The following is a 27,532-nucleotide window of genomic DNA, read 5'->3' on the forward strand; positions in this document are numbered from 1 at the left end:
ACAAGCTTTTTAATTCCACTCTCTTCATATTGTTCTAGTTCATTTCTTAAACCTTTAAGAATTTCTTCTTTCTCTTTCAGCTTTTTTGCTAGAAAGCTCATTCTGATGTTTGCTTCATCTTGCAAGGCAGCCTTTTCTTCTTCTATCTCAAAGAATTTCTGGAAGGCAGAGAGGAGCATTAAAAATTTGATCAGAAATTGCTTCATTTTAATTTGATATCTTGTAAACCTATTTTATTTTTATAACATTCTTACATTTCTTTGAAAATAATTCTAAATTAAAGCACACAATAAAACAATACAGTATCACATTATCTGATAAAACACAAAGCATGGTACATTGTTCTGATATTATCTGTCATCCAAGTAAGAGTGAAGAAGAGGAAGATGACTGATTAGGAGGCTTCCCACAAAATATACGTTTCCCCCAGGCATCTCTCCCACAGCCACAAGACTTTGGTAGCCATTTGTCAAGACAAAGACCTACCCAGCTAGAAGGGTGCACAAGTCTGGCTGAGCCCGAAGAGAGCTGTTTCGGGAGGGTGGGTCTATACCAAGTGGTAGGCTCAATAATGACAGTTCTTACAACAGTCATAAACAGAACCATTGCACGGTGAACTCAGCCACAAACTTCTGAGTTTGGTCCCACCACTAACACAAGCTGCTAAGAAATCTAGGAGGAGGCAAGCCCACCCGCATTTCTAGTAGGTAACAGGTCTACTGGTCTGTGATGCTTGCAGACCCTCAACTTGAAATCCATCTAATGCCTGTCTCAGCTGTGACTTGAGAGCAGCCTCACCTTCCCAGGACCTGAGCAGCAATCATGCTACTCCAGGCCCCTGAGTCATTGCTGTTAGCCACACAGCAAATCCCGAAACACCCTGGAACATCCCTGGTTGTCGTTTAACAGTGACAGTCCACTAAGGGACCGCTGGGGAAGTATGTGTCTTCGTACCTTAGAGGAAGGTCTACCGATTCATATCCCATTGACAGTACAGAAGCAACCCTGTCCATCCAGAGACCCTTCAGGAGACATGCTCACACAGGCCTCCTAAAGTCAACCTAAAAGCATTAGCTCAGTTTCCTATTCCAAGGGCACCCCATAACCCAGCTTCAGCCCCACAAAAGCCATGATTCAGAAGTGCCTCTGAATCCCCAGAATCTAGCAGAATACGGGTTCATCATTGTCCCTGTTACATGTCTGGAGTGTCCAAACAAAACTATTCAAAGCAACTATAGCTACAATAAGTAGTTAATGAGTAAATAATTATAAAAGATGTAAAGTGTGACATCAATAGCATAAAATATTGGATGAATGAAAATATTAAAGTGTTCAGGGTTGTATGCCATTGAAATTAAGTAACTATTAGCTTAAAATTATCCCTTCATCCTTCCCTGTCTCCTTGTCTCCCTCCTTCCCTGTCTCCTTCCCTCAGCTTTTTGACACAGAGTTTTCTATGTGGCATCTGTTGGCCTAGAACTCATGATCTCCCTACCCCAGCCTATGGATGCTGGCATGGCCACCACGCCTGGAAACGGGAGCTTTTAACTTATACACGCTTCTTGTCAACCACAGGTGAAATTTTTTAAAAAATCTTCTGGTAGGTACACAAAGACAACAAGAAAACAAAGCAAAGCATAGGACTTCAAAGAAGGCAACAAATCAGAAGCGGTAAGAAAGGGGAAGGGGAGCAAAAGAATCACAAACTCGGACAACTGACATAATGGCCCCAGCAAGCCCTTCCCTTCAGCAGCTACTTCAGCTATGAGCGAATGGAATTCTCTAACCAAAGGTAGAGCCGTGGAAGAATGGAAGAGAAACAACGTGCAACAATGTACTTCCCATAAAGAACCACTTTAGCCTAAAGGACACACACGGCCTGAAATCTTAAGGTAACACAAGATTTTCCCTGTGAGCCTGGCGGTGGTGATGCAAGCCTTTAATCCCAGCACTCGGGAGGCAGAGGCAGGCGGATCTCTGTGAATTCGAGACCAGCCTGGTCTACAAGAGCTAGTTCCAGGACAGGCTCCAAAACCACAGAGAAACCCTGTCTCGAAACCCCCCCCCCCAAAAAAAATATTTTCCCTGTGATTCCTAACCTAGAGAGAAAGAGGACAACTGCACTAATATCAGACAAAACAAATTTGGATCCAGTTGTTCTTACAAGAGACAGAGGTCATGCCTAATAATGAATCAATTTATGTAAAGGATGTAACAATCATAAACATTTAAGCAGTCAGCTTTGGAAAACTGAAATATATAAAATAGATATTAACAATATGATAATTATAAAGGGGATTTTGCTAACCCATTGATTTTTTTTTGTCATCCCTTGGGGTTGAACCTAGAACTTTGCACATGCTAACTAGCACTCCACCATTGAGCTACTCCCCCAGGCCAATATTCCACTTTTAATAATAGATAAAATGTAAAAGTTCAGTAAGAAAATGGTAGATTTGAATACATGAGAAATAGAAAAGAAGAAAAACATGTGAAAATTTCAGGGTGGTGGTAATAACCTGAGGTGTTTAGAGAAAGGCAAATGACCTCAAATAGCTTGATACTGTCCGAGGATATTTGGTACTGTCTGGATAAATGACAGAAGGAAGACATGGGGAGAGGTGGTGATCTTCTGTCTCACGCCAAGGAGCTTAGATCATCCTACATATATGAAACACTACTTAACTATTGGGATTAGTGACCTTTTGGATTAACAACAACAACAAAAACAAAAACCCAAAGCAACTACATCAGCAAGCCAGGAGCTCATCCTCACTGAGCCTCCCTGGAAGACATTCTCTTCCCTCGACGAGGTGAGGAAACCTCTGAGGGTAGAACCACTGGATTCGAGGTGTAGTGAAATCTTCTAAAACTGAATGGTGCTGCTGATTGCACATCACCGTTAAGTTGTACATCTTATGCTATGTAAACTGCATTTAATAAAACTGCTAAGTGACTTCACTGTACCAACATTTTCAATATACACTAGGAATAAGTCATAAAAATGTGACAGAAAAGATTACATCTTCTGAAGAAATAAACTATTACACTTAGGAAAAGCTTGGCTACATAAAATATCTATAACTTATATAAGTAACATTATAAAATTTTTTTGAAATATAGAAAACAGAAATGAATCACATTATTAGTCGAGGAAATTGAATGCTATAAATAATACAAACCTCCCCCAGAATTTATGAATAATTTCTGACCTTGAACAAGCTTCAAAAAACATGCAACCAGGGAAGTTTTGTTGAGGATGAAATAATCCTCCAAATTATTTTAGTTTATTTGAAAGAATAAGACGTGCTAAGAAAATCATAAAGAAGAGATAGAATAAAAATAAAACTTGCTATACACTTGCCTAGTCATAAGGCCCTGGATTCCATCCCCAGCAAAACACACACACACACAAAATATTAATTCAAAAAGTGCTAAAATTCTACAATTCAGAGTCAATAGATCATTTCATTTGTTCATTTGAGATAGTATCTCATTAAGTAGTCCTGTCTGGCCTGGAACTAGTCATGTGAACCTGGCTGGCTTCAAACTCACAGAGATTGCTTAATCCCAAGTCTGGGAACAAAGGCTCATGTCAGCACACTAGACTAGCTTTTCCTTCCTTCCTTCCTTCCTTCCTTCCTTCCTTCCTTCCTTCCTTCCTTCCTTCCTTCCTTCCTTCCTTTCTTCTTCTTCTTTTTTGATAATTTTCATATATGGCCACAAAATATCCAGACAGACTTGAAGTGAATCTAAAGCTATCAAGAAAGAAAAGATCAGATATCAAGGGGAAAGAAAGCTATCCAGTAAATGGTATTCTAAAGTGATGCTTATCAGCTTGAAGGCTGGTGGTGGCCTCCTCTCTCTGTTTTATAGGTTTTATAAACACCTAAGTCCTGGTATTAAAATCCCATTTGAAATACTGACAGTAGCTTCTTTTTTTATCAGAAGTATAGATTAAGCAATACCTTTCTTAAAAATGAAACATATAGAAATGATATTACTTTTTAAAGTTTTCTTTTTGCAAGTAAAAACAGTATAATATCTCACACAAATACTTGAAAGTTAAGTAAGTTTAAGAGCCACACTCCAGAGCTGGGGGAAGTAACTACATCTTTAACTGGTCTCTAGGGGGCAGCAGAGAGCCAGTTATGTTTGTCCTCTGCTAAAAAAACACAGGCCTGTGGCTGTTGTATTTCCCAGGCTCAACTGTTCTCTTATGATTAATCCTGAGCAAAGCGGGTGGCCAGGATTAGCAAGACTTGTGAGGTCATAAGTCAAATCAAAGCTAACAAGTCTGAGTGAAGATTCAGATAATGGCTTTAATTTAACCTAATAGAGACAAATGTTTTAATCTAACAAGGCAACTAACCACACTAGTGAGGGCTTGGTTAAAAGCGCTGCACTAGCATATGCTTATGAAAACTTGGCAACAGGCAGAATTTAGTCATTTCCGTTTCTGCTCCCAGAAATAGAAATTGTACATGTGAAGAGTGACACCCATTACTTTGCCATACTTTTGAACATTTGATGTCTATGAAAAACAGTACTCCAGGAATTATTGAAGAATGACTGATGATTTTAACCTGTTCTGATAAACCATAGATTTCTGAATTACTCTTGCACTGTAAACAAAGGTTCTGGAGAATTCTTTGTGTGTCTGTGGGGGGTGCGGCAGGTGTACACAGGTCCCAGGCAGTTGTCCCAGAAAGACATCCTGTGGTTTACTCTACTTTGTTCTGCTTTCTTGTTTTGACACAGTCTCTCACTGAACCTGGTGGTCCACAAGCCTCAACAATCCCCCTGTCTCCACTCCCACCTGCTGGGGTTACTCTGGACTTTTCCCAGGAGGGCTGGCATCCCCACTCAGATTCCTAGACACGTACTCTTAGCCATCACACTATCTGTCAAGCCCTAGAGACAAACGCTGCTAAGTTAGCTTCTGGCTCACTACAGGCCATAGAGAAAATACGATCATGTCTTTGTCAGAGCGGCCTATTAAAGGTGGGACAGAGCACAGGGCAGGGCCAGACTTTCGCTGTCGGAAACAGCCACCTTGCGCTCTGCACCCGCTCCCACCCACGGCTAGAGTTAGAGCTTATCTGGAAAGCGGCTGTAGGAATAGACCAAAGAAGGGCAGAGGCAGGGAGCATTCTGAGAAATTTTCTCCCATGTTCACACGTTTGGGTAGTCTAAAACGTTTCTGTTGAGAAGACATTATAGTCTACACAGACCCATAGAGTCTCACAGGAGCAAATGCAAATGTTCTCTGAAGAAAGCTCCCTCTATCCTGGGGGCTCAAAGAACTCAAAAGGGCATGAATTCATAGTTAAGAATTATAAAACTCAAAAGCAGATGTCATCTCATGAGGGAAGGAGGGCTAGTACTTGTGAGAGACAATTACCAGAACCTCAAAAACAGAAGGTGTGTAAAATATGAAGCACACACTATAAGTGTACGTAAATGTACTAATTAATGTGTGTTTAAAGGTAATGTGGGCACTGGAGAGACAGCTCCGTAAGAGTTGTACAAGCGCGAGGGCCTGAGTTCAGATCCCAGCACCCATGTAAAAGCCGTGCATCTGTTACCGGTGCTGAGGCACAGACAGGCGGATTTCCAGGCCATGCCAGCCAGCCCACAGAGCTGCAGAAGGGCAATTCCAGGGTCAGTGAGAGATCCTGTCTCAACTGGTTAAGCAGAGGATGACAAAAGTAGAACTCTTAACATCCTTCTCTGCCCTCTGCATGGGCACACACACTCATGTTTACATACATACATACATATATACATACAAATACATACATATATACATACAAAATACATACATACACATATACATACAAAATACGTAGATAAATATTAGAAAGAGTTAAAATGACTTTCAAGCATGTCTCTTCTTTTCTGGTGGAAATTTTTATACATCAACCAAAATAGTGAAAACAATGTTTTCTGTCCACTTGTCTACTCATGCATTCGGGTATTCCTGAGGGAGCCCTACACAGCCTTAGAACTCACGTAAAGGTGGAAGGACAGAACCATTTCCATTTCCACGAAGTTATCCTGTGACTGTCACACATAAATAAATAAATAAATACAAAAAAGAAAAAGAGTGATGTTTTCTCCTGTGGATTCTGTGCTGATTTTTTTTTCAACTTAACAGAGGCTAGAAACATCTGGGAAGAGGCCATCTCAACTGAAAAACTGCTCGCTTAGATTGACCTATAGGCAAGTCTGTGGGGGCGTTTTTCTGATTGATGACTGACACGGGAGAGCCAAGATCTCTGAGTGTTACTGGATTGAATAAAAAAGCAAGTAAGCATGCCATGGTGAGCAAACTAGTAAGCTCTGCTTTAGCTCCTGCCTCCAGACCTGTGTCTTGAGCTCCTATCCTGTGGCTTTCGGTTCTGGTGTTTAGCACAGCCATAGAAAGCAAACTAAGGCGAGTTTCTTCAATCTGCACACATCCTTTCCCGTAAGCCTTACAGCAACTCACCTGCTGTCCCATTGGTCAGGCCTGACTTCCAGTGGCCAGGCCATTGGTAAAAAGAAAGCTAGGGTGGAATTAATGTTTTCAGTCTACAAAGTTGGAAACGCTTCTATGAGTTTAAGAGGAGAGGATGTGCAGTTGGTGAGGTTGGGTGAGAACCAAGCAACACCAACATCCTCAACAGGCTCAGGAAAGCATCCACTCGCAGTTACTAACTGATGCTCGGTGATGAGAAGGGCCACAGCAAGAAAGGCAGTGTCCTTATCTTAGAGCACAGAACATGCGGTTACATAGTTAAATGCAGACGTGCCAAATGCCATGCAGTGACCACTGCGCCATTCGACCATAAGTATAAATACTTCTTGAAGTTTATGGGAATGAAAGATGAGATTGTAGCTGTAAATACAAAGACAGTTCATAAGGTGCTTACTAAGTTTAAAAATCATCTTTGAGAGTATGCGTTTTCCCACTGTGTAAGAGTGAAGAACCATACTGAGCACACAGCAGGATCCTGTCATTGGGGAGGCTTCTGCATCACTGGGAGTTCAGACTATTTTTGGAACTCTAGTCTTAGGGCTGTCTGACTTTCTTCTAGCTGGCCGCATCTTCACCACAGAACTTTGGATGATTTGGATGATTTGCCCAGGTGCTCAGGAAATAAGAGCCGTTTTCCAGTGTCCCGAAAGTTTTGCAAAGTCACATGATATAGTGTGACTTCGGTGCACTTAATGTGAGCATCGATAGCCCAAGCCCGAATTCTCTGAGATGACCTGAAATTTGAGGAAACATATCCTCGTGGAAGCTCAGAGTAAAGAGTGGAAGCTCAAAGAGAGCTCCACTCCCTGCACACACAGGAACCAAAGCTGGCCTCCGTGGCAGCACTCACCCACCGTGTACATCCCTCTGATAACAGCGATGGCATCACTTAGCTGTTGCTGAAAGCTTTTTCTCATGGTGTCTTCAGACTGCAAACCAAAGACAAATGCAATAAGTACCACGGCACCGCCTGGGGAAGAAGGCATAGCAACCACTCCCCATCAGTCTTTTGAGAATTTCAATTTATCATCATTTCTTCTATACTGAAGCTATTGTAGCATATTTAATTTTCATCTGTGATTACCCAAGAGCAATACAAAGAGGCTGTGGATAAAATACAGATCAACTTGACAATGTTTCACTGTACACATCAACTAAAGTCTTACAGACTCTTCCTAGAACTGCTTAGAAAAAGAATAAGATCTATTTACATTCACATTGTCGTGTAGCCTGTATCTTTTTTTGTTTTTAATTTTAACTTTGTGTGTGTGTGTTTCCTGCATGTATAGCTGTGTACCCCTTGTGAGCCTGGTGCCCAGGGAAACTAGCAGAGGGAGTCAGAACCTATCGGACTGGAGTTAGAGATGGTTGTGGACTGCCATGTGGGTATTGGGCCTCAAACCACAGTCCTCTAAGAAGAGCCAGCACTATCAACCACTGACACATCTCTCTAGTGCCCAGTTCTATTTTTGATGGAATAAGTTCATAAAAGGTTAGCTTTGCTGATCTATAGGCTATAATAATTTTATTCTTCTAATAAATTTGATTATATCTACTTAGGTTAAAAATGAACATTTTTTTAAAGAAAAATACTCTGATTCTCATATCCATTCTGAGTCTAGCATGATGTGTAAACAGCAAACAGGTATTAGAGTCAGAAAGGATGGAATTTAAATATTGTACTCCCCCCCATGTTTTGAACTAACATAAGGTATTAAACTTGGAAAACTTAGTTTCTGAAATTTGTATCTCAAAATTTTCCATTTGGAGATTTGGAGACACTTGAAGATCATGTAAATGTATTCAAAATGCTTAGCAAAGCATTTACTATGATATGGTTACTAAAATATGAGTCTTCTTTCATAGCGCAGAAATAATACCAATTTTTAATATTTTATTTTATAGCATGTCTCACTGTGTAGATCAGGCTAGCCTAAAAGGTCCAGAGGCACTACAAAATGTCAGCAGATGGAAAGAAACCATAAAGATTAAGGCAGACATTAATGACACAGTATCAAACAACAACAATACCAATACAAAGCATCAATGAAACAGAGCTGGTTCTTTGAAAAGAAAACTGGGGTTGACAAACCCTTAGTCAAACTAACCAAAGAAGGTGAGCAAGATGACTCACTGGGTAAGGGACCTTCTACCAAACCTGGTGACATGAGTTTGATCCCCTGAACCTATACAATGGAAGGAAAGGACCTCTGACCTTCACATGGGTATCATGGTGATTGAATGTCTACCCCACTACATACACACAAGCTAGCCACAAGAAAGAGAGAAAGACCCAGTTTAATGAAATTGTAGTTAAAATGGAGCCCTTGCAACAGATAACAATGAGATTCAGAAAATAATTAGATTTTATCTTAGAAACTTATATTTCAATAAATTTGAAAGTATAACAGCAATGTATGGATTTCTACGTGAAGATGAGCAAAATTAAACCAAAATGAGACAAACAACATAAACAGATCTATGCTGTGGGAACTCCTTCAGCAATCCTCAGCAAAAAGAATACAACTGGAGGTATCACCAGGACTGGTTTCAATTCATTTTACAGAGGCACAGTAACGCAAACAGCTGGTACTGGACAAAAACAGACTTGTGTATCAACAGAATAGGATAGAAAACTGAGATTTAACAACTACAGCTCCTGACTTTTTGGAATGCACTCACTAAAAATACACATTGTGGCAAAGGACAACATCTTCAACAAAAGATTCTGGGAACACTGGGTATTGACGTGTGGAAGAATGAAACTAGACAAACCCCTTTATTGTCTCTCACCCTGTACAAAAATCAAATCCAAATGAATCAAGCAAAAGACCTGTCAGTCTGAAACTGTTAGAGGAAACAGTGTGCACACCAAGAGACAGGCACAGGTAAGGTTTTACTGAGGGGAAAGAACTTCATTCTCTGAAGAAATATGATCAATAATTGACAAATGGGATCACATAAAATAAGTTTCTAAAGAGCAAAGAAGACTGGAAATTAATTGAGTGAAGAGGCAGCCTTCAGAGTGGAAGAAAATCTTTGCTGGCTGTACATCCAGCAGACTTTAGGATCTATAATTTACAAAACAAAACAAAAATCTCCAGGAAACTAGACATTAAGGTAGCAACCCAATTTTAAAAACTGGTCTATGGAACAGAACAGAAAGCTCTCAAAATAGCAAAAGCCACAAATAGCTAATAGACATTGAAGAAATCTTCAACATTATTAGCCATTAAGGGCAATGCAAATTAAAACTATCCCACCTCACTCTAGTTAGAATGGCTGTCACCAAGTAAGCAAAAGATAACAAAAGCTGTTGAGGGTAAGGGGCAAGAAGAACACTTACATACTGATTGTGGAGTGTAAATTGGTACAGCCTCTTTGTAAGGCAATGTGAAGGTTTCTTACAAAGCTGAAATTAGAACTGCCACAAGACCGAGCTGTACCACTCCTGGGCACATCCTTGTTTGTCTGTGTTCATCGTTCATCTGTGTTTATTGCTGCTCTACAAACAACAGCTAGGAAATCGAATGATCCGAAATCTCTGTCAACTGATGAATGATACTGAAAATACGCTACAGCTACACAATGGAATTTTAGTCAGCTGCGAAAATGAAATTTACAGGAAAGTGGATGAACCTGGAAAATACACTAAGTGAAGCCACTCAGGCCCTGGAAGATACATAACATTAAAAATCTCATATGTGGATCTTGGCTTGGCTTTGAATGTTTTTATCTGTGCCTTCAAGTTGTAGTGTCTGTAGTGGCTAGGAAGCTAGAGAGGGCACAGGGTAGGAAGAGGGGAAGAGGACTTCAGTTGGGGAGAGATTGCAGAGCACTTGTGACAGAAATGTAGTGCAAGTTCACCAACATGGCAACCCAAAAGTGAGCTGGATGAGGTTGACACCAATGGATAAAGCTGGACAGGAGAAAAGACTATGAGGCCGCAGCCCCATCCAAGACCATAGGCAACCCAGGAAAGCTGGGAGTGGGAGAGAAGGCCCTTCCCAGGCAAAAGCACAATAATTGGCTCTCTGGTGTCAAATAGCTAGCCCTGAAATATACATACAAATAACATTTTATGGACTAAGCAGGTTTTATATATATGGAAAAGATGGGGGAAATGTTGTGATTATATTATAATCTCCAAAAATAAACCCATAAAGTTGGGTAGGGGATTCTGGGGGTTAAAGTCTTGAGAAGAGACATGGGGAGTCAGGCAGGAATGTTGGAAAGTGGCTTAACCAAACAAAAGGATGTATGAAAAAGTGAAGAAACCCATCCTCTCCCATGTATATGTGTGCACGCGCACGCTTAAAGAAGGAATTTGGATGAAGGTACCCTGCATCAGTGGACAGTTGTTAAGGTACCCTACATCAGTAGACAGTTGTTAAGGATAACCTGCATCAGTGGACAGTTGTTAAGGGACAATCCCAGTGCCAGCTGTGGGACACTGTCATTTGATCTACTGGCCAGCCAGGCTCCAGAGGCCTCCAGGACAACACAGTCTACCACCATTGCTGTGACTTGCCCTTTTAACTAGATGTTAGGACCTCACTCCTGGAAATATAAAATATTTTGGTTCTGTGTGCAGAGAGATGAAGATGGAACAGACTCAGGAACTTCTTCCCTGCTGGTTAGCTTTCATAATGCCAAAGACACTATGCAGGCCACTGGGGGCACAAAATCATCAGTGGACATGCCAAGCAGTTGACCCTGCAGGTATGACGCTGACATGCTAGCCAAGATGTGACCAAGCTACTGTCACAGCAAGACTGCTCTGGGGTAGGGGGGTCATCAGTTGTTTTCTGACTGAATCTGAAGCCTGTTCCACAGGAAAGAATCTACCATAGTCCTGGTCAAAAGCCACTACTTGTCCCTGAAGAGATAGCTCAGGGGTTAAGGGTACTGGCTGCTCTTCCAGAGGACCAAGGTTTGATTCCTAAAACCCACAAAGATGCTCACAAAATCTCTATAACTCCAATTTCAGTGAATTCAATACCCTCTTCTGTTTAGGCACCAGACGCCACGTGTAGGGAGCAAACATACCCACAGGAAAACACCCATACACACAAAATAGTGAGATAATTTCTGAGGTCATAGCCCTAGAAGTGGGTAACCTACCCTCCTACTACAACTACTGTTTTGTTAAACAGACATGTTGTCAATCTGCCTTCTAACAAAGCCCCAGTGGCCTAACAAATAAGGCTTTCGAATAAGGCTTTCTAAATATTTACTTTTATATCCAAGATTAGTGATGCTTTCAACCTTGGTCAGAGCTTTCTTCTTTCACTGGAGGAAGTCAAGGCAGAGACCCACAAGTGGTCGACGTGAGGAGAATAAGTAAATGCTCAGCCCTAAATAAGACGTCTACAGCACCCACCGCCACCCTCGCCAAAGCTCAGGAGAAAAGCAGAAGAGGGAGCTGAAAGAGCGTAGGCACCAGAGAATGTGGAGGGATGCTGCGGTCTTCTGCATGCGACATGGCCACCACAGTCATGGATTTGTAGTAGCTATGGTTATCTAAACAAGATCGTGTTATTTCAAGTCAGTCAGTAATTCCCATGTGGATGGGGAGGAGTTCATGAGGTTTCACCCCTAGCCAAGGAGCTACTGATAACTGGTGGATGCTGGGGCAAGGAAACCATCGTTTTTCTCTTTATGACCATAATAGACTGCACATATGCATACAGGCTGCACTAGGCGAACTGAGATGATTTTATTAAAAAAAAAGACATGAAAGTAGGGTGGGCATGTGTTAGGGGAAAGTCTGGGGGAGTTGGAGAGAGCGGTTGGGATAGACATCACTAATCACATTGTACATATGCATGAAATTAACGAAGAATAAACAAAAGTACTATATTTTTAAAAACATTCAAAAGCAAGTATCTGGCAGAGAATTTAAAGTTCTGTTGCCAGATTAATAATTGGGAGCAAATTAACCTGATTCTCTATTGTAACAATCATACTAACTGTACAAGGAAGGTGTGAGGATTACTGCGGTCACACATGAAGAGTTCACCCGAGTTTCTGACAGCATTAGCTCCTGGAGACACAGCTCGGACAGCGCAGCTGCCCTGATAGGTGGCTGCATCCAAAGCCTGCACACATCACACGGGATCCATCCCCACAGCAGAGAAAATGAGGGCGCACCTACCTGCTGATAATATTTTTTCATTTCTAAAATCCTGTCGTGAAGCACACCAACAATTTTCCAAGACTCCTCTTTAAGTCGGTCCTCAAACTTCAGTTGAACCAAATCTTTGAGGAACCCAAAATCCACCTGAAGTGAGGTAAACATCTACAAAATAAAAATCTTTTGTCAGTGGAGAGAGTCAGGCCCTGGGCGCTAATATTCCAGCACATTCCTTGATTTGGAGTGTTAGACCAGGTGCCTGGCTTACCTTTGAAGATCATCTCTCAGGTATGGTTTATTGAAGAAATACAACAATTCTCTCTCATGGCATCTAGGTTTTCAAAATGCTGTTAAATTTTAAAATTAATATATGCTAGTGGAGTGGTATGGCTTAAATATGGCCTGTTCCTTCCAAACTTACGTGAAATTTAATCTCCATCACGAAACATTAAGAGAACGAAACCTTAGCGCGACTACGGTGTTTACAGGTGGGAATGCAGGGATGTGATTAGGATTAGGTAAACTCCTGGGGCAGAAAAGACAGCTATGTGGGAAGGAGGAGCCAGAAGAGGAGGCAAGAACAAGCAAGCCAGTGCTTGTGAACTGTGTCTCAGAGAAGACTCCCAAAGCTTCCCCCACCACTGCCATCTAAATCCTCCCGACTGAAACTTAGTTTGAGCACAGCAAGCTACCGAGGAAGAAACTTATAAAGATAGTGCCCCAAAATATGTCATTCTAAAAGAAGACAACAAATTGGCAAGCATGTGGCAAGGTGACACCTTCAAAAGCTCTTAACAGTGCAAACTGCTGCAGTCTTTCAGCAGGGCAACTTGGCAGTGGCCTTTAAAGTGACTCATGTGTGTACCCTCTGACTCATAAGTTCCCTTTTAAGAATTTACGCCACAGATTTAGTGGTGCTTGAATTCATGCAGGATTATTCAGCATAGGTAAAGATTAGACACTACGAAAATGTCAGTCAATACAGGGATAGCAATGCGATGTACGTCTTGTGACATAGTTGTGAAATAAACGAGACCCTGGATATTGAACCCAGGACCTTGCACAAACTGGACAAGTACTCTGTCTCATTAAGCTTTCTCCCTAGTTGTTGTTTTGGTTTTTGTTTTTCTTCTTTTTTTTCTTTTGAATTTAATTTTTGACACAGTGTTTCATCAAGTTGCCTGGGTGGATCCCAAACAAGTAATCCTCCTGTCTCAGCTTCCTGATTAGCTGGGATTCCAGGTATGTGCTACTGTATTCAACTATGTGGAAGATCTTTATGTATAGATATGGAATGATTTCCAAATAGATGAAAAGTAAAAATAAGGCAACTGAGGCAATTTATAGCAGTATTTTAATTCATGTGGTAGTTTTAATAACTCAATATGATCTTATATTTATGAAATACTCTATTCTCATTCAATTTCAAAAAATCCAAGGGAAATGATAAGATTTGACAAAGCAATACAGTTAGAAAGTCATTCATATCTTATTGTCTTCATTTATCTATAGGTAAAATACTTTCTACTTTTCTTAATGTATCGTAAGCAGAGACTATTCACAGATGTCAGAAGCAGAGAAATTTCACTGAACAGACTCACATATGTAAGATATAAACATGACAAGTATAGATCATAACTTAGATCAGTTGTAACGTATATCTGGAGCTTGAACATTTACTGTTCCTGCAGGGGACTGGATTCAGTTCTCAGCACCCTTGGGAGCTCACAACCGTAACTGCAGTTCCAGGGGATCTGATCCCTTCTTCTGGCCTTTGACAGCACCGGGCACACATGCAGGCAAAACACACATGTACACAAAATTAAGAGTAATCTTTAAAGCTTAAATAGAATGCAAGTGTCGTTCTGCTAAGTTCCTCAAAGATCTTAGGATTCTGAGACCATCACAATCACTTTGGTGTTGCAAATAAAAGATGTATAAATCTGTACACGGAGCCTGCTCATTCTTTTCCCAGCTGCCCAGACCTGAATAATCACACAGAAACTATATTAATTACAACACTGTTTGGCCAATGTCTTAGGCGTATTTCTAGCTAGCTCTTACATCTTAAATTAACCCATTTCTATTAAGCTGTGTATTGCCATAAGGCTGTGGCCTACTGGTAAAGTTCTGACATCTGTCTCCTTTGGCAGCTACATGGCGTCTCTCTGACTCTACCTACTGTCTCTATATCTCTGTTCAGATTTCCTGCCTGACTTTACTCTGATAAGCCATTGGCCAAAATAGCTTCTTTATCAACTAATGGTAATAAAACATATTCACAGCACACAGAGGGGAATGCCATATTATAAAACCACATGTGTAGGGATGTTGTTTAATGACAAGTGCTTTTTATAACATTCATGAAATATTGGGTTTGATTTCTAGTACACAGCTCCCTTCCCAAACAAAAAAAAATTACCCCATAAAGATAAATAATACACAAAGTTATCTTAGAAGTTACATTTAGATTTACCTGCATTAACTTTTCTGTTGATTGAGTCAAATCTTTCAATGGCAAAATTTCACTGCAATCTGTCTGAGTAGCATGGTCTGAAGTGAAAAAACCAATCTTCAAATTATCCGAAATAGTAAGTCTGGAAAGAGAATAGAGATACCAAATTTCCTTAGAAAAGGGTAAGCACATATATTTGGCGGTAAAATTTGATTATATTTACAATACTGCAAGAGATTATTCAATAAAGAAACTTCTGGAATATCTGGTCATGGATGAGTTGGCCTTGGCCTGGTTATCAGACCCCCTACACTGTGGCACCCTCATCTCTGTGTACCTTCTCCACTTTTCTGAGATATGATCTACTTAAGTCTATTATCTTAATATCTTATCCTGTGCTATTGCTAGAGATGATTGTAATTTATGCATAGTCATATCTAACAGAAAGTATGTCATGATGGAGATTATCCTGGTGTGATCTGAGAACATCTGAGGTTCCAGAGCAATCTGTGGGAGAAATCACAAGAGGAAACTTAGTTTTCCACAATAATATTAGGAGGTTTTCCTTTTCCCTATAACTCTCTCACAAAAGTTCACTGGAGTGTGTCATGGCTCCAGGCTGTGTGGTTGCTAAAATGCAGAAGCAGCTAAGATGAATCAGCTGCCTGCCTCTAAGACAGGCAGAAAAAAGATTGGCAAAAAAACAGTGACACTTTCACCTTAAAACTTTAGTTCTGAAAAATATGGTTACATTGTCCTTAAAGTTTGTTATTTATATTAACATGTGATTTTATCACCATACTATAGGAGTTATTATAAATATACATTTAATTTCTACTTTTTAATTTTGACTATGACAACTCTTTATACATACAATGAACATAAACCAAAACTTTTTGAGGTTGTCAACACTTTGAAGAAACTCCAACAGGCTCTAGAGCCAGAAGGTTTGAGCCCTGCTTTAGATAATCACCATTGTGTCCCTGATTAGGAAACTCTACTCCCAAAGCATCTGGAGAGGCCAGGAACTAGCCTTTTACATTTCCTCCATGGCTCTATAATGACAAGTGTCTTAAAAAGTTAGTAAGAAAACTCTCCGCATGTACACATCAATTTGATCAAACCTATCACAACCTTTTGTTTCTAAAATGTCAGCTGAAGGGGAGAGGGTATGGGGAGGGGAAAGGAGGAAGAAAGGATGGATGCAAGCAAGCAAGCAAGTCAAGAAAATCCCATAGAAACAGAGGCTCTGATGCAAAGAGTAGACATTCCTCTTACTCCTCTGCTGAGAAGTGGGGGCAGACCAGGCTAGGGGCACAGTGGCCTTCCCTTTCTTCTTGCTCAGGGGCAGAGCTGTAGATGTCTCCGCCGAAGAGCTAGCTAGTTCTGAAGCCTGCCACACCTCTGCTCTTCCTGTATTGTCACATTATAGGTACCTCCTGTAGGCAGTCTCTGCCTGCCACAGTGGAAGCGTCCTGACTGACGTTGTAACCCCGTGACTTTAGGGAAATTAGCTAACTTTTCCTTGCCTTGATTTCCTCTTATATTTTTCTTTTAATGTTATGCGTACAGGTGTTTTTGCTTTCTGTATGTCTGTGTACCATGTTCGTGCTTAGTTCTAGGAGAGGTTGGAAGAGATGTCTGATCCCCTGGAACTGGAGTTACAGTTGTATGTCTTTACAGGGTAAATCTTTTTTTTTTAAATATTTATTTATTATGTATACAATATTCTGTCTGTGTGTATGTCTGCAAGCCAGAAGAGGGTACCAGACCTCATTACAGATGGTTGTGAGCCACCATGTGGTTGCTGGGAATTGAACTCAGGACCTTTGGAAGATCAGGCGATGCTCTTTACCACTGAGCCATCTCTCCAGCCCCTACAGGGTAAATCTTTACAGGTAATCAAACTCAGTCCTCTGGAAGAGCCGCCAATTCTCTTAGCCACTGAACCAGCATCTTTCCAGCATGCCCCTAGTTTCTTCTTATAGATAACAAGAGTGCAGAGTCCACAGGATCACTGATAGACTGAGTGTAGTAATCTTAGAATCACTTTGGTGTGGTGCTTGGTGCACAGTGAGCCCTAGAGGAATGAGGAATAGTGTTGGCATTGGTGCTGAGGAGAGTTATTACACCGCAACCATCACCACATTTTCTTTCTGTTGTTCTCTTCCTCTCTTTCTTTCTTTGAAAAATGGTCTTTCTATTATGTAGCTTTGATTGTCCCGGAACTTAATATGTAGATCAGGATGGCCTCTGTTTCAACGAGATCTACCTGTCTATGCCCCCCCAAGTGCTGGGATTAAAAGCATGTACCACAATGTGTGGCTGACTGTCAGGTTTTCAAACATCACAATTTGTTCATCATATTTGAAGAAAACTCTGAAAGCACAGCAGTATTCAGCTATCAAAAGCTCATTTGAAATTTAAAATTTAATACTCATAATGATTTTCAATTAATCCCACTAAGTTCTCAATTGTGTTCCACACACATCAATATTATGATGACAAACCTTATCTTCAACAGTAGCTAGACAGAAATGAAGCATCTGATTTTAATTAAAATTTCTGATTTTTTTTTGCCAGAAGAAATTGGGTTTTAGATTTAGTTTTGTTCAGCTTAAGAGCTTGTGTATTTTTCTCACTAACACGGTGTTCTAGAAATCTCCACAGGCCCTCCTCATCCCTGCATATTCTCTTAGGAGATGCCAAGAAGTCATTCTGTAGGTCCCTTCTAAGGTATGTTTTCAGAGAATAACCTTGAAAAACAAGGTAGCATCGTCCCCCTAGCAGGAAGCAATCTTGTTACTTATATAAAATAGTGGCCAGGCTGGAGAGATGTTTGACAGATAAAAATGCTTATGGTCTTGTTGAGGACCCTGGGTTGGTTCCCAGAACCCATATGGCTACTCAAAAATCATTAGTAACTTCAGCTCCAGGAGCATTGGCTCTAACTGCTGACCTCCCTAGGCACCAGCCACACACACAATACACTTACGTACATGAAGGCCAAACACGTCTACACACACATGCACAAAAAATAACAAATTAATCTTCACAAAAATAGTGGCCCATAATCCCCAGGAACTTCTCCTTGAGTTTAATGCCCCACGTGTGGACACCTATCTTGGTCTTCCATGTCACCTATGGGAACTTGGGATATCACCTGTGGGAACTGGGGATGTCATCTTGAGAACTAGGGATGAGATGGGACACTCAATATAAATTACACCTGTAATCCCAACATTGGGGACTGAAATACAACAATTGCTCATTCAAGACCAGGCAGTATAGAATATTCTCCTTAACACGAATTTATGAGAATCAATGAAATAATCATCAATATTATGATGCCCCCTATGAAATCTATAACCAACTCTGAAAATAATTAATGAAAAACACTAATAAAGTATCATGATATGTAAGATTAACTATGGTATTATACTGCACTATTTAAACAAACAAATTTAGATGACCATGGAGAGTTTTCCTAACATCACCATAAGCCTCTAAACCTTTCAATTTTAATAATTTTAAATTTTTATTTATTTATTTATATTTATATATATTTTATTTATTTATACACACATATGTACATGCCACCACCCACATGTCAAGGTCAGAGGGTCACCTGGAGGACTGGGTTTTCTTCTTCTACCAAGTGAGTCCTGGTATTGAACTCAGGTCTTTAGGCCTGGTGGTAAGTGCCTTAACCAGCTAAGCCATTTCTCCATCCCTAAATGATTATTTTTGAATCTATCATTTTCATTGTCTCCTGAGGTATCTTGCTAAAATCTATATTGTGTTCCTGTCTTTCCACAAAGGACTTTGATATCTTTTCTCATGAAAAATAATTAAATTCAGTCTTCTTTTTCTAACCTCCAAAATCTGTGTCTGAACTAATGACTTAAGCATCATGCTTAAGTGTTGTGTGCTGGACTAATAATCTGAGCATCATGTGTTCATACACAGTATCGTGTGCTGGACTAATGATCTGAGCATCATGTATTATACACAGTATAGTGTGCTGGACTAATGATCTGAGCATCATGCGCTCATTCATACACAGTATTGTGTGCTGGACTAATGATCTGAGCATCATGTATTATACACAGTATCGTGTGCTGGACTAATGATCTGAGCATCATGTATTATACACAGTATCGTGTGCTGGACTAATGATCTGAGCATCATGTGTTCATACACAGTATCGTGTGCTGGACTAATGATCTGAGCATCATGTATTATACACAGTATAGTGTGCTGGACTAATGATCTGAGCATCATGTATTATACACAGTATAGTGTGCTGGACTAATGATCTGAGCATCATGCGTTCATTCATACACAGTATTGTGTGCTGGACTAATGATCTGAGCATCATGTATTATACACAGTATAGTGTGCTGGACTAATGATCTGAGCATCATGTATTATACACAGTATAGTGTGCTAGACTAATGATCTGAGCATCATGTATTATACACAGTATTGTGTGCTGGACTAATGATCTGAGCATCATGTATTATACACAGTATAGTGTGCTGGACTAATGATCTGAGCATCATGTATTATACACAGTATAGTGTGCTGGACTAATGATCTGAGCATCATGTATCATACACAGTATCGTGTGCTGGACTAATGATCTGAGCATCATGTATCATACACAGTATCGTGTGCTGGACTAATGATCTGAGCATCATGTATCATACACAGTATCGTGTGCTGGACTAATGATCTGAGCATCATGTATTATACACAGTATAGTGTGCTGGACTAATGATCTGAGCATCATACGTTCATTCATACACAGTATAGTGTGCTGGACTAATGATCTGAGCATCATGTATTATACACAGTATTGTGTGCTGGACTAATGATCTGAGCATCATGTATTATACACAGTATAGTGTGCTGGACTAATGATCTGAGCATCATGCGTTCATTCATACACAGTATTGTGTGCTGGACTAATGATCTGAGCATCATGTATTATACACAGTATAGTGTGCTGGACTAATGATCTGAGCATCATGCGTTCATTCATACACAGTATTGTGTGCTGGACTAATGATCTGAGCATCATGTATTATACACAGTATAGTGTGCTGGACTAATGATCTGAGTGAGCATCATGTGTTCATACACAGTATTGTGTGCTGGACTAATGATCTGAGCATCATGTATTATACACAGTATAGTGTGCTGGACTAATGATCTGAGCATCATGTATTATACACAGTATTGTGTGCTGGACTAATGATCTGAGCATCATGCGTTCATTCATACACAGTATTGTGTGCTGGACTAATGATCTGAGCATCATGTATTATACACAGTATAGTGTGCTGGACTAATGATCTGAGCATCATGCGCTCATTCATACACAGTATTGTGTGCTGGACTAATGATCTGAGCATCATGTATTATACACAGTATAGTGTGCTGGACTAATGATCTGAGCATCATGCGCTCATTCATACACAGTATTGTGTGCTGGACTAATGATCTGAGCATCATGTATTATACACAGTATAGTGTGCTGGACTAATGATCTGAGCATCATGCGCTCATTCATACACAGTATTGTGTGCTGGACTAATGATCTGAGCATCATGTATTATACACAGTATAGTGTGCTGGACTAATGATCTGAGCATCATGTATTATACACAGTATAGTGTGCTGGACTAATGATCTGAGCATCATGCGCTCATTCATACACAGTATTGTGTGCTGGACTAATGATCTGAGCATCATGTATTATACACAGTATAGTGTGCTGGACTAATGATCTGAGCATCATGCGCTCATTCATACACAGTATTGTGTGCTGGACTAATGATCTGAGCATCATGTATTATACACAGTATAGTGTGCTGGACTAATGATCTGAGCATCATGTATTATACACAGTATAGTGTGCTGGACTAATGATCTGAGCATCATGCGCTCATTCATACACAGTATTGTGTGCTGGACTAATGATCTGAGCATCATGTATTATACACAGTATAGTGTGCTGGACTAATGATCTGAGCATCATGTATTATACACAGTATTGTGTGCTGGACTAATGATCTGAGCATCATGTATTATACACAGTATTGTGTGCTGGACTAATGATCTGAGCATCATGTATTATACACAGTATTGTGTGCTGGACTAATGATCTGAGCATCATGTATTATACACAGTATAGTGTGCTGGACTAATGATCTGAGCATTATGTATTATACACAGTATCGTGTGCTGGAGTCTGTTCACAGTTCTACCCCCTAAAATAGTTGGTACTTTCCTTCTTTCCCACCTTAGTTTTCCTTCTTGGCCCTCTTAACTTCTCATCATGGAGGAGTCAACATGGTAGACAGTGACAAGGGATGACTAAAAACAAACAAACAAGCAGAAAAAAAACTTGGGAGCAACTGGAGAAGGCCAGTGGGCCCAGTAGCTAAGGAGGTAGGGCTGATGAGGAGGCACAAGAAGAGACAGGAGAGAGCCAGGACAATGACAGAATTGGGAATATTGGATGAAGTACGTGTATTAAAGATGATGGGGAGAAGTTTCTCAGTCTCTGAAAAAATATTAATAAGTGGAGAAAATGATTAAGGCTGGAATGTATGATGTGGAATTCCCCCCTCTGTATGCTGTGAATACCATTGGTTAATAAGGAAACTGTTTTGGGCCTGTGCAGGGAACAGAGGTAGGCAGGTAAAACTAAACTGAATGCCAGGAGGAAGAAGGTGGAGTCAGGAGAGAAAAGCCATGTAGCCCCATCAGAGACAGACACTGGAACTTTAGCCTTAATAGTAATGGGTTAAGTTAATATGTAAGAGTTAGCCAATAAGAAGCTAGAGCTAAGAGGCCAAGCAGCGATTTAAATAATATAGTTTCTGTGTGATTATTTTAGGGCTGAGTAGCCAGGAGCCAACAAGTGGCCTTCCTAAAACAAATGTACCCCAAGACAGTGGAACAAAACTAGAAAAATTGGTATAAGGTCATGGTTTTACAAATAAATGCATGTATGAATATATATGTATATATATATCATATACTTAGGTCTACAAATAGTTACAGGTGAATGTATGTGCATATGTGCGTGTAAACATATATCATCTAGTTACATATACATTTATTTCTGTATATACCTGACTAGGGGACCTACAAGAGTGAAACACCAGTAGCGATGAGCATCCTGTGAGTGAAATACTACTTGGTAAATGTCATCCACCCCTAAAAGGAATCATGTTCCTCAGGAAGGAGAGTAATTTGGAAGAGGTATAAAAGTATAAAATTATGCACAAACAAGTACAAAATGAACCCATAACATTTTCATATGAAAAAAAATCAACAAATACTCAATAAACAATCATAAGAGTTATATGAGGGTTATGAGAGAACAAAGATGATTCTGGATCGAAAAGAGTTCCCCTGGCTGTATTGAGGACAATATGAGCATCAAAATAAAAGTTAAGTACTAAATTATAATGCACTGAATAAAAATAATCCATTGGAGGTGTCAAATTACAAGAAACTGAATAGTTAAGGAGATTTGTGTTTATGTGATGAATAGAAATTGAACAAAATATAGAAGACCCTTAAAAGTATACAAACATGGTAAAAACAGAACCAGTACTCAACAACCTCCACAAGGGTGAGCAATTGAGATGAAACTCATTCATGATGGCTGAGGCCAGTCAGTATAAGTTCATTTAAGTAAAGGAAATATTAAACTAACAAGACAAAACGCAGCACAAGAAGAAGAAAGGTCCAGAGCTAGAGAGCCTTGGAAGACACTAACTGGACAAGACCAGTATGATTTTTGTTTGTTTGCTTGTTTGTTTGTTTGTCCAGACAGGGTCTCTCCTGGAACTCACTCTGTAGACCAGGCTAACCTTGAACTCACAGAGTTCTACCTGCCTCTGCCTCCCAAGTGCTGGGATTAAATGCCTGTGCCACCAAACTCAGCTCAAGGTCATTGTCATTAATAGTAGTTAATTGAACAGCCTTATCAATATTGAATCCCTGAAGAGAGAACAGCTCTTTTTCGTGGCATTTCTGCTGTAAAAACACAACCTGAATCGGGCTGTGTCACATCATAGGAGGCTGGGATATAGCTGACGACTGTACAGAATGTCAACCCTATACTTTGTGCAAGTGTCGCATACATAAAAACTAGGAAAGGCTGAAGAACTCTTCTAGACTACATGCATTCTATGTCCTTGTGGGACATTATGAGCAGCCCCAATTAACAAATAGATGGACCTGTCACCGCATGGTAGGTTCGTACAGTCCTGCAAAACCATCCAGAAGTGATCATGAATGAGAGCTAAGAAGGAAGATTCTCCTATTGTTAACACTTGAGCAATTGTTTGTCCCCCACTTCTTTCTGGATGAAGCACCTGCAGTAGACATCTAGATTAATTTATGAGCATGGGTGGCCAGGAAGGCAAAAGATTGGTGGCAAGAGCATCTAGGGAGGAGTTACACGGATGAACTTTTAAGAATAGGGACAGACTATAAGCATACCTGTAAGAAACAGTGACGACATTGGGAGTCAGGAAACCTGGCTGTTTTGCCATCCTTAGGCCACTGAACTGAAGGCATAAAATCGGGATCACCCTCCTGCATGAAATGACTGAAATCTGATTATCAAGGCATGACTGGGTGATTGCTGTACATGGAGTCAAGGAGGACTTTGCGCGATCCCTGAGTTCTCAAAATGCCTCTTAGTATTCCATGGCCATGGTAAAGACCAATTGAAAAACACAGCAGCCAAGACAGCAAAAAGATCCTGCTCGGTAAGGAGCTTTGGCCTGACTGAACTTTGTGGTGTTCCTTAGCGAATGGGCAAGCTTTCCTGCAGACCAGTGCTGTTTACAGCCTCTGCCAAGTCTCTTTGCCCTTAGTAGCCTGAAACTTTTAGTGTCTCCCATGCGGTCTCCAAATAAGTATTTATCGTAGTCGGGGGGAATTCTAAAGTGTCCAAACCCTGGGTGCTACATCAATGTATCAGATAAAACCCATCATCTGGATGTACCCTGATTCTCTATAGTGTGCACCCTGTACATTTAAGAGACCTGTTATTATTCTTCCAGTCTAGAGCTGTAATCTTTCACCCTCCCCCAATGCTAAGTGGCTTCTTTTCTCTATTCAACTTCATTTTCCCTTAGGCTTGACATTTATGTTCTTTTATTCCTTCCTATTTTAGGCAAAAAAACACCCCACTTTATTTGAGTAGTAGTTTTATAGAATATGGATAATTTTGTGTGTGAATAGCTTTTATTATCAATATGTTATTTCAGGTTATGGTTTAGAAACAGCATAATATGTTTGGTTATTCTTTCTGTAACTATAACAGGACAATGATAAAATATGTAATTTTACAGACAAACCCTCTGGAGTGTTTAAAAACAATACACCTATTTATAGAGCAAAGCTTTATAACCAGAGGCTTTGTTGAGATGTATGCTTTAATCTATACTTTTTCTTCTTCCAGTAATTTTCCAACATCTTGTTTCAAGGCTGTGGAAACTGAGGTTTAACAAAGGCAAATAACTCATCTAAAACTATAAACCGGGGTGGGGGACAAATCTGTAAGGTCCCCGCCCCAGTCTTAACTTCTTGTATGATTGATTGATTTAGAAAGATCCGGCTCATCCAGAATCTAAATAAAATATGAGGGTTCATTCTTCAGCTTCTCTTCAAATCTGAAGTAGCTCTAATTTTAGATGCTAACAGCACGGTCTAGAGTGGAAGCCCACATCCCAAGACCTTAGCTAAGTGGTTCCTACACAGTCCTTATTTAGAGTCTGTGCAATTCTCCCAAATAATGGGTTGCTCGTTATGCATAAAGCATGGTCTTGGGAGATAACAATTACATTTAACAAATTAGACACAAAATTAATATGCTAGCTTATACGAAACAGATCCATGAATATTTATTAATAGGCTGCAGCAACACATCCCACTGAGCCCTAGAATAGCCCATCCTCACAAATGCTGGTTAGCGAATTAGTCAATGAAGATGACATTAGAGGTGCTAAATTTTCACTGTGGTGAATGGCTCAATGTTATTTAAGGAAAATATTCTTTTATTGTTTTCTGTTTCAAAGATATATTTGATATATATTATATCAAATCAAAAATCAATATATATCTGTAATATATATATATATATAAATTTATATATGTATTTCCTGGCTGATATTACCAAATCTTATAGTTTACTTAACACAGCATCATTTTACAAATTATTTCCAAATTGATTTACCAAACTGGACCCCTTGTCCAACCTGCAGGCCTCACTACTGAACTGCTTAAATAGATGTTTCAACAGTCACTGCTGATATTCTGTATCCCAAGGGGAGCTGATCACATCACCCCATCCTGTTGCTCACATTCCCTTTACCAAAAAAGTTAACTGCAACCCCATTCTTCCAGCTACTCAAGTCAGAAACTTTGGAGACTGTCCTAGGCATGGCAGTCCATCAGTAAACTTAACCAATCCCTTTTTAAAGGAGTAATGATAATTTGATCACATCTTCAGCTCCTGCAAGGACTGCCTCCTGTTCTCCAGTGACCACATGACCACAATTTCCACAAGCATTGTCTGTTTATCTGCTTGTGTGTGAGCATGGGAAGGCAGAAGTCAAGGCTGAGTGTCTTCCTCTATTGTGTGCCTCCTTGTTTTTGGAATGGGACCACTTGATGAATTCCGGCTTCTAGCTGTATCAGCTAGACTAGCGGCTGGCAGTGAGCTCCTGGGACCCCCACCCCCGAGCTGGCCTTACAGATTTGCTTCACTATGCCCAGCTTTGTACATGGCTAAACATATACTCAGGCCCTCATAGCAACTCTCCAAGGCCATCCTCCTGGATAGATATTATACAAGTCCCCTAACTGGTTTCCCCACTTTTGCCCTTGTCCCTGTTATGGTATATTATCAAAACAGCAGAGCAAGCCAATGGATAGGTACGTCAGAGAATGCCGGGACTCTACGTCAATACCCTCCTGGCCTCCCACCTCTTTGGAAATAAAAGCTGAAGTCTTTGTGGCGAACTAAGACCCTGGAATCTGGCCATCTCTCTTCTGCCTCACCCCATTCTATGCCATAGCCAAGCAGGCCTCCTGTATTCCTATACCCAGATTCCCTACCTTCCCTTTCTCTGAGCCAGGGTTTTGGCTCCAGATCTATCTGCCCGGCTCCTCCCTGCAGTTTCTTCTTAATGTCAGCACAGTGAAGTATTTCTGAGAGCCATATCTAAAATTAGAATTCCCCTTTTTTTCTACTCGGTGACTTGGGGGTGTGTAACATGCACACACAATTTCCTCTGCTACCCTCTGCTTCTGTCTCTTCTGTCAATGCTGCCTGACTCATAGTCACTGACTTAACTAGTTTGCCGTTGATTCCTAACTAGAATGTCTACTTCACCACGGTTGAGCTGTCTTTGTGTGAATGAATGGCTGTCTCCCCAGGCCCTAACCCAGCTGTGCTTAGATCCCTGGGTGTTGGGGGGTGTTCAGCTTCTCCCACTCATTTCAGAACTCCAACCTGGTTCTCTGAAGAAAAAAATGTTATGGGCGTTAGTGGTTCCTGGACTCAGTCAATGTGTGTTGGTACAGTACTCGGCAGAGGTCAGTCAGTCCCTTGAGTCTGGCTGGAATGCTGTTGGGGATGTATTCCACGGTGGAATGTCAAGAAATCCAGAAGAAAAAGGGACTCTTAGGAACAGATTACACATAGTGTGATCCACTGGTGTCTACCGTGAACTGCCTGTGATATGTGCTTTTGACTCATATCAGGGTCTTTATGTACTTTTATCAGGGTCTGCGTGTACCCTTACTCGGTTTGATCAACGTACCTATTGTTTAATACAGTTGCACTCAGGAGGCTGGGCTCAACAGGATTGCGTCACTGAGTCGAGCCCACTATTGGACTGGTCCAGCTATAGGCAACCGCCCCACCCCCACCCACGCCCCAGCAACCTGGAGCTACCATGGTGTTGGGCTTGCCTAGAACCAATTACCTGGCTCCCCAAAGCCTCCGCCTATGAAACTGCATCTTATAGCAGGTAACCCAGGCTTTTGTGCCCACTACTTTGAAAAGGTGTTTTAAGAAAAATGTCCCCCACCCCCAACACACACACAAGAAATGTCAACTCTACATTATCCAAATAACAATAGTAAGGTTGAGGTCAAAGAATCCCAAGAAGGAGGAATGAAAGCCAAGGACCCTGAAATAACACCAACGCGTATGACTGGCTGTCTCTGTGCTTTTGGGGGGTGCTCTAATTGTAAGAAAATCCATGTCAACGCCCTACTTTTTGATGGCTTCTAGATATGGGGTCAAGAGAGCTGAACAGATCATGATGTGGGAGCCTCTGAAATAGAACTGTACTGTTATAAAAAGTCAACT

General features: G+C 40.6%; 1 protein-coding gene across 1 annotated transcript in view; it reads right to left on the reverse strand.

Moving 5' to 3' along the window:
* C4H10orf67 (chromosome 4 C10orf67 homolog) overlaps positions 1 to 27,532 on the reverse strand; it is an 88,659-nt gene that overhangs the window by 60,583 nt on the left and 544 nt on the right. Inside the window, exons 2-5 of the mRNA XM_075971189.1 lie at positions 15,136 to 15,256; positions 12,681 to 12,824; positions 7,378 to 7,452; positions 3 to 158 (exon numbers count right to left, since the gene is read on the reverse strand). Of these exons, the coding sequence (XP_075827304.1) occupies positions 3 to 158; positions 7,378 to 7,452; positions 12,681 to 12,824; positions 15,136 to 15,256 (496 nt within the window). The remainder of the gene's footprint in view (positions 1 to 2; positions 159 to 7,377; positions 7,453 to 12,680; positions 12,825 to 15,135; positions 15,257 to 27,532) is intronic.

Source organism: Microtus pennsylvanicus, chromosome 4 (genome assembly GCF_037038515.1).
Source record: "Microtus pennsylvanicus isolate mMicPen1 chromosome 4, mMicPen1.hap1, whole genome shotgun sequence".
In the NCBI taxonomy this organism is placed as follows: Eukaryota; Metazoa; Chordata; class Mammalia; order Rodentia; family Cricetidae; genus Microtus; species Microtus pennsylvanicus.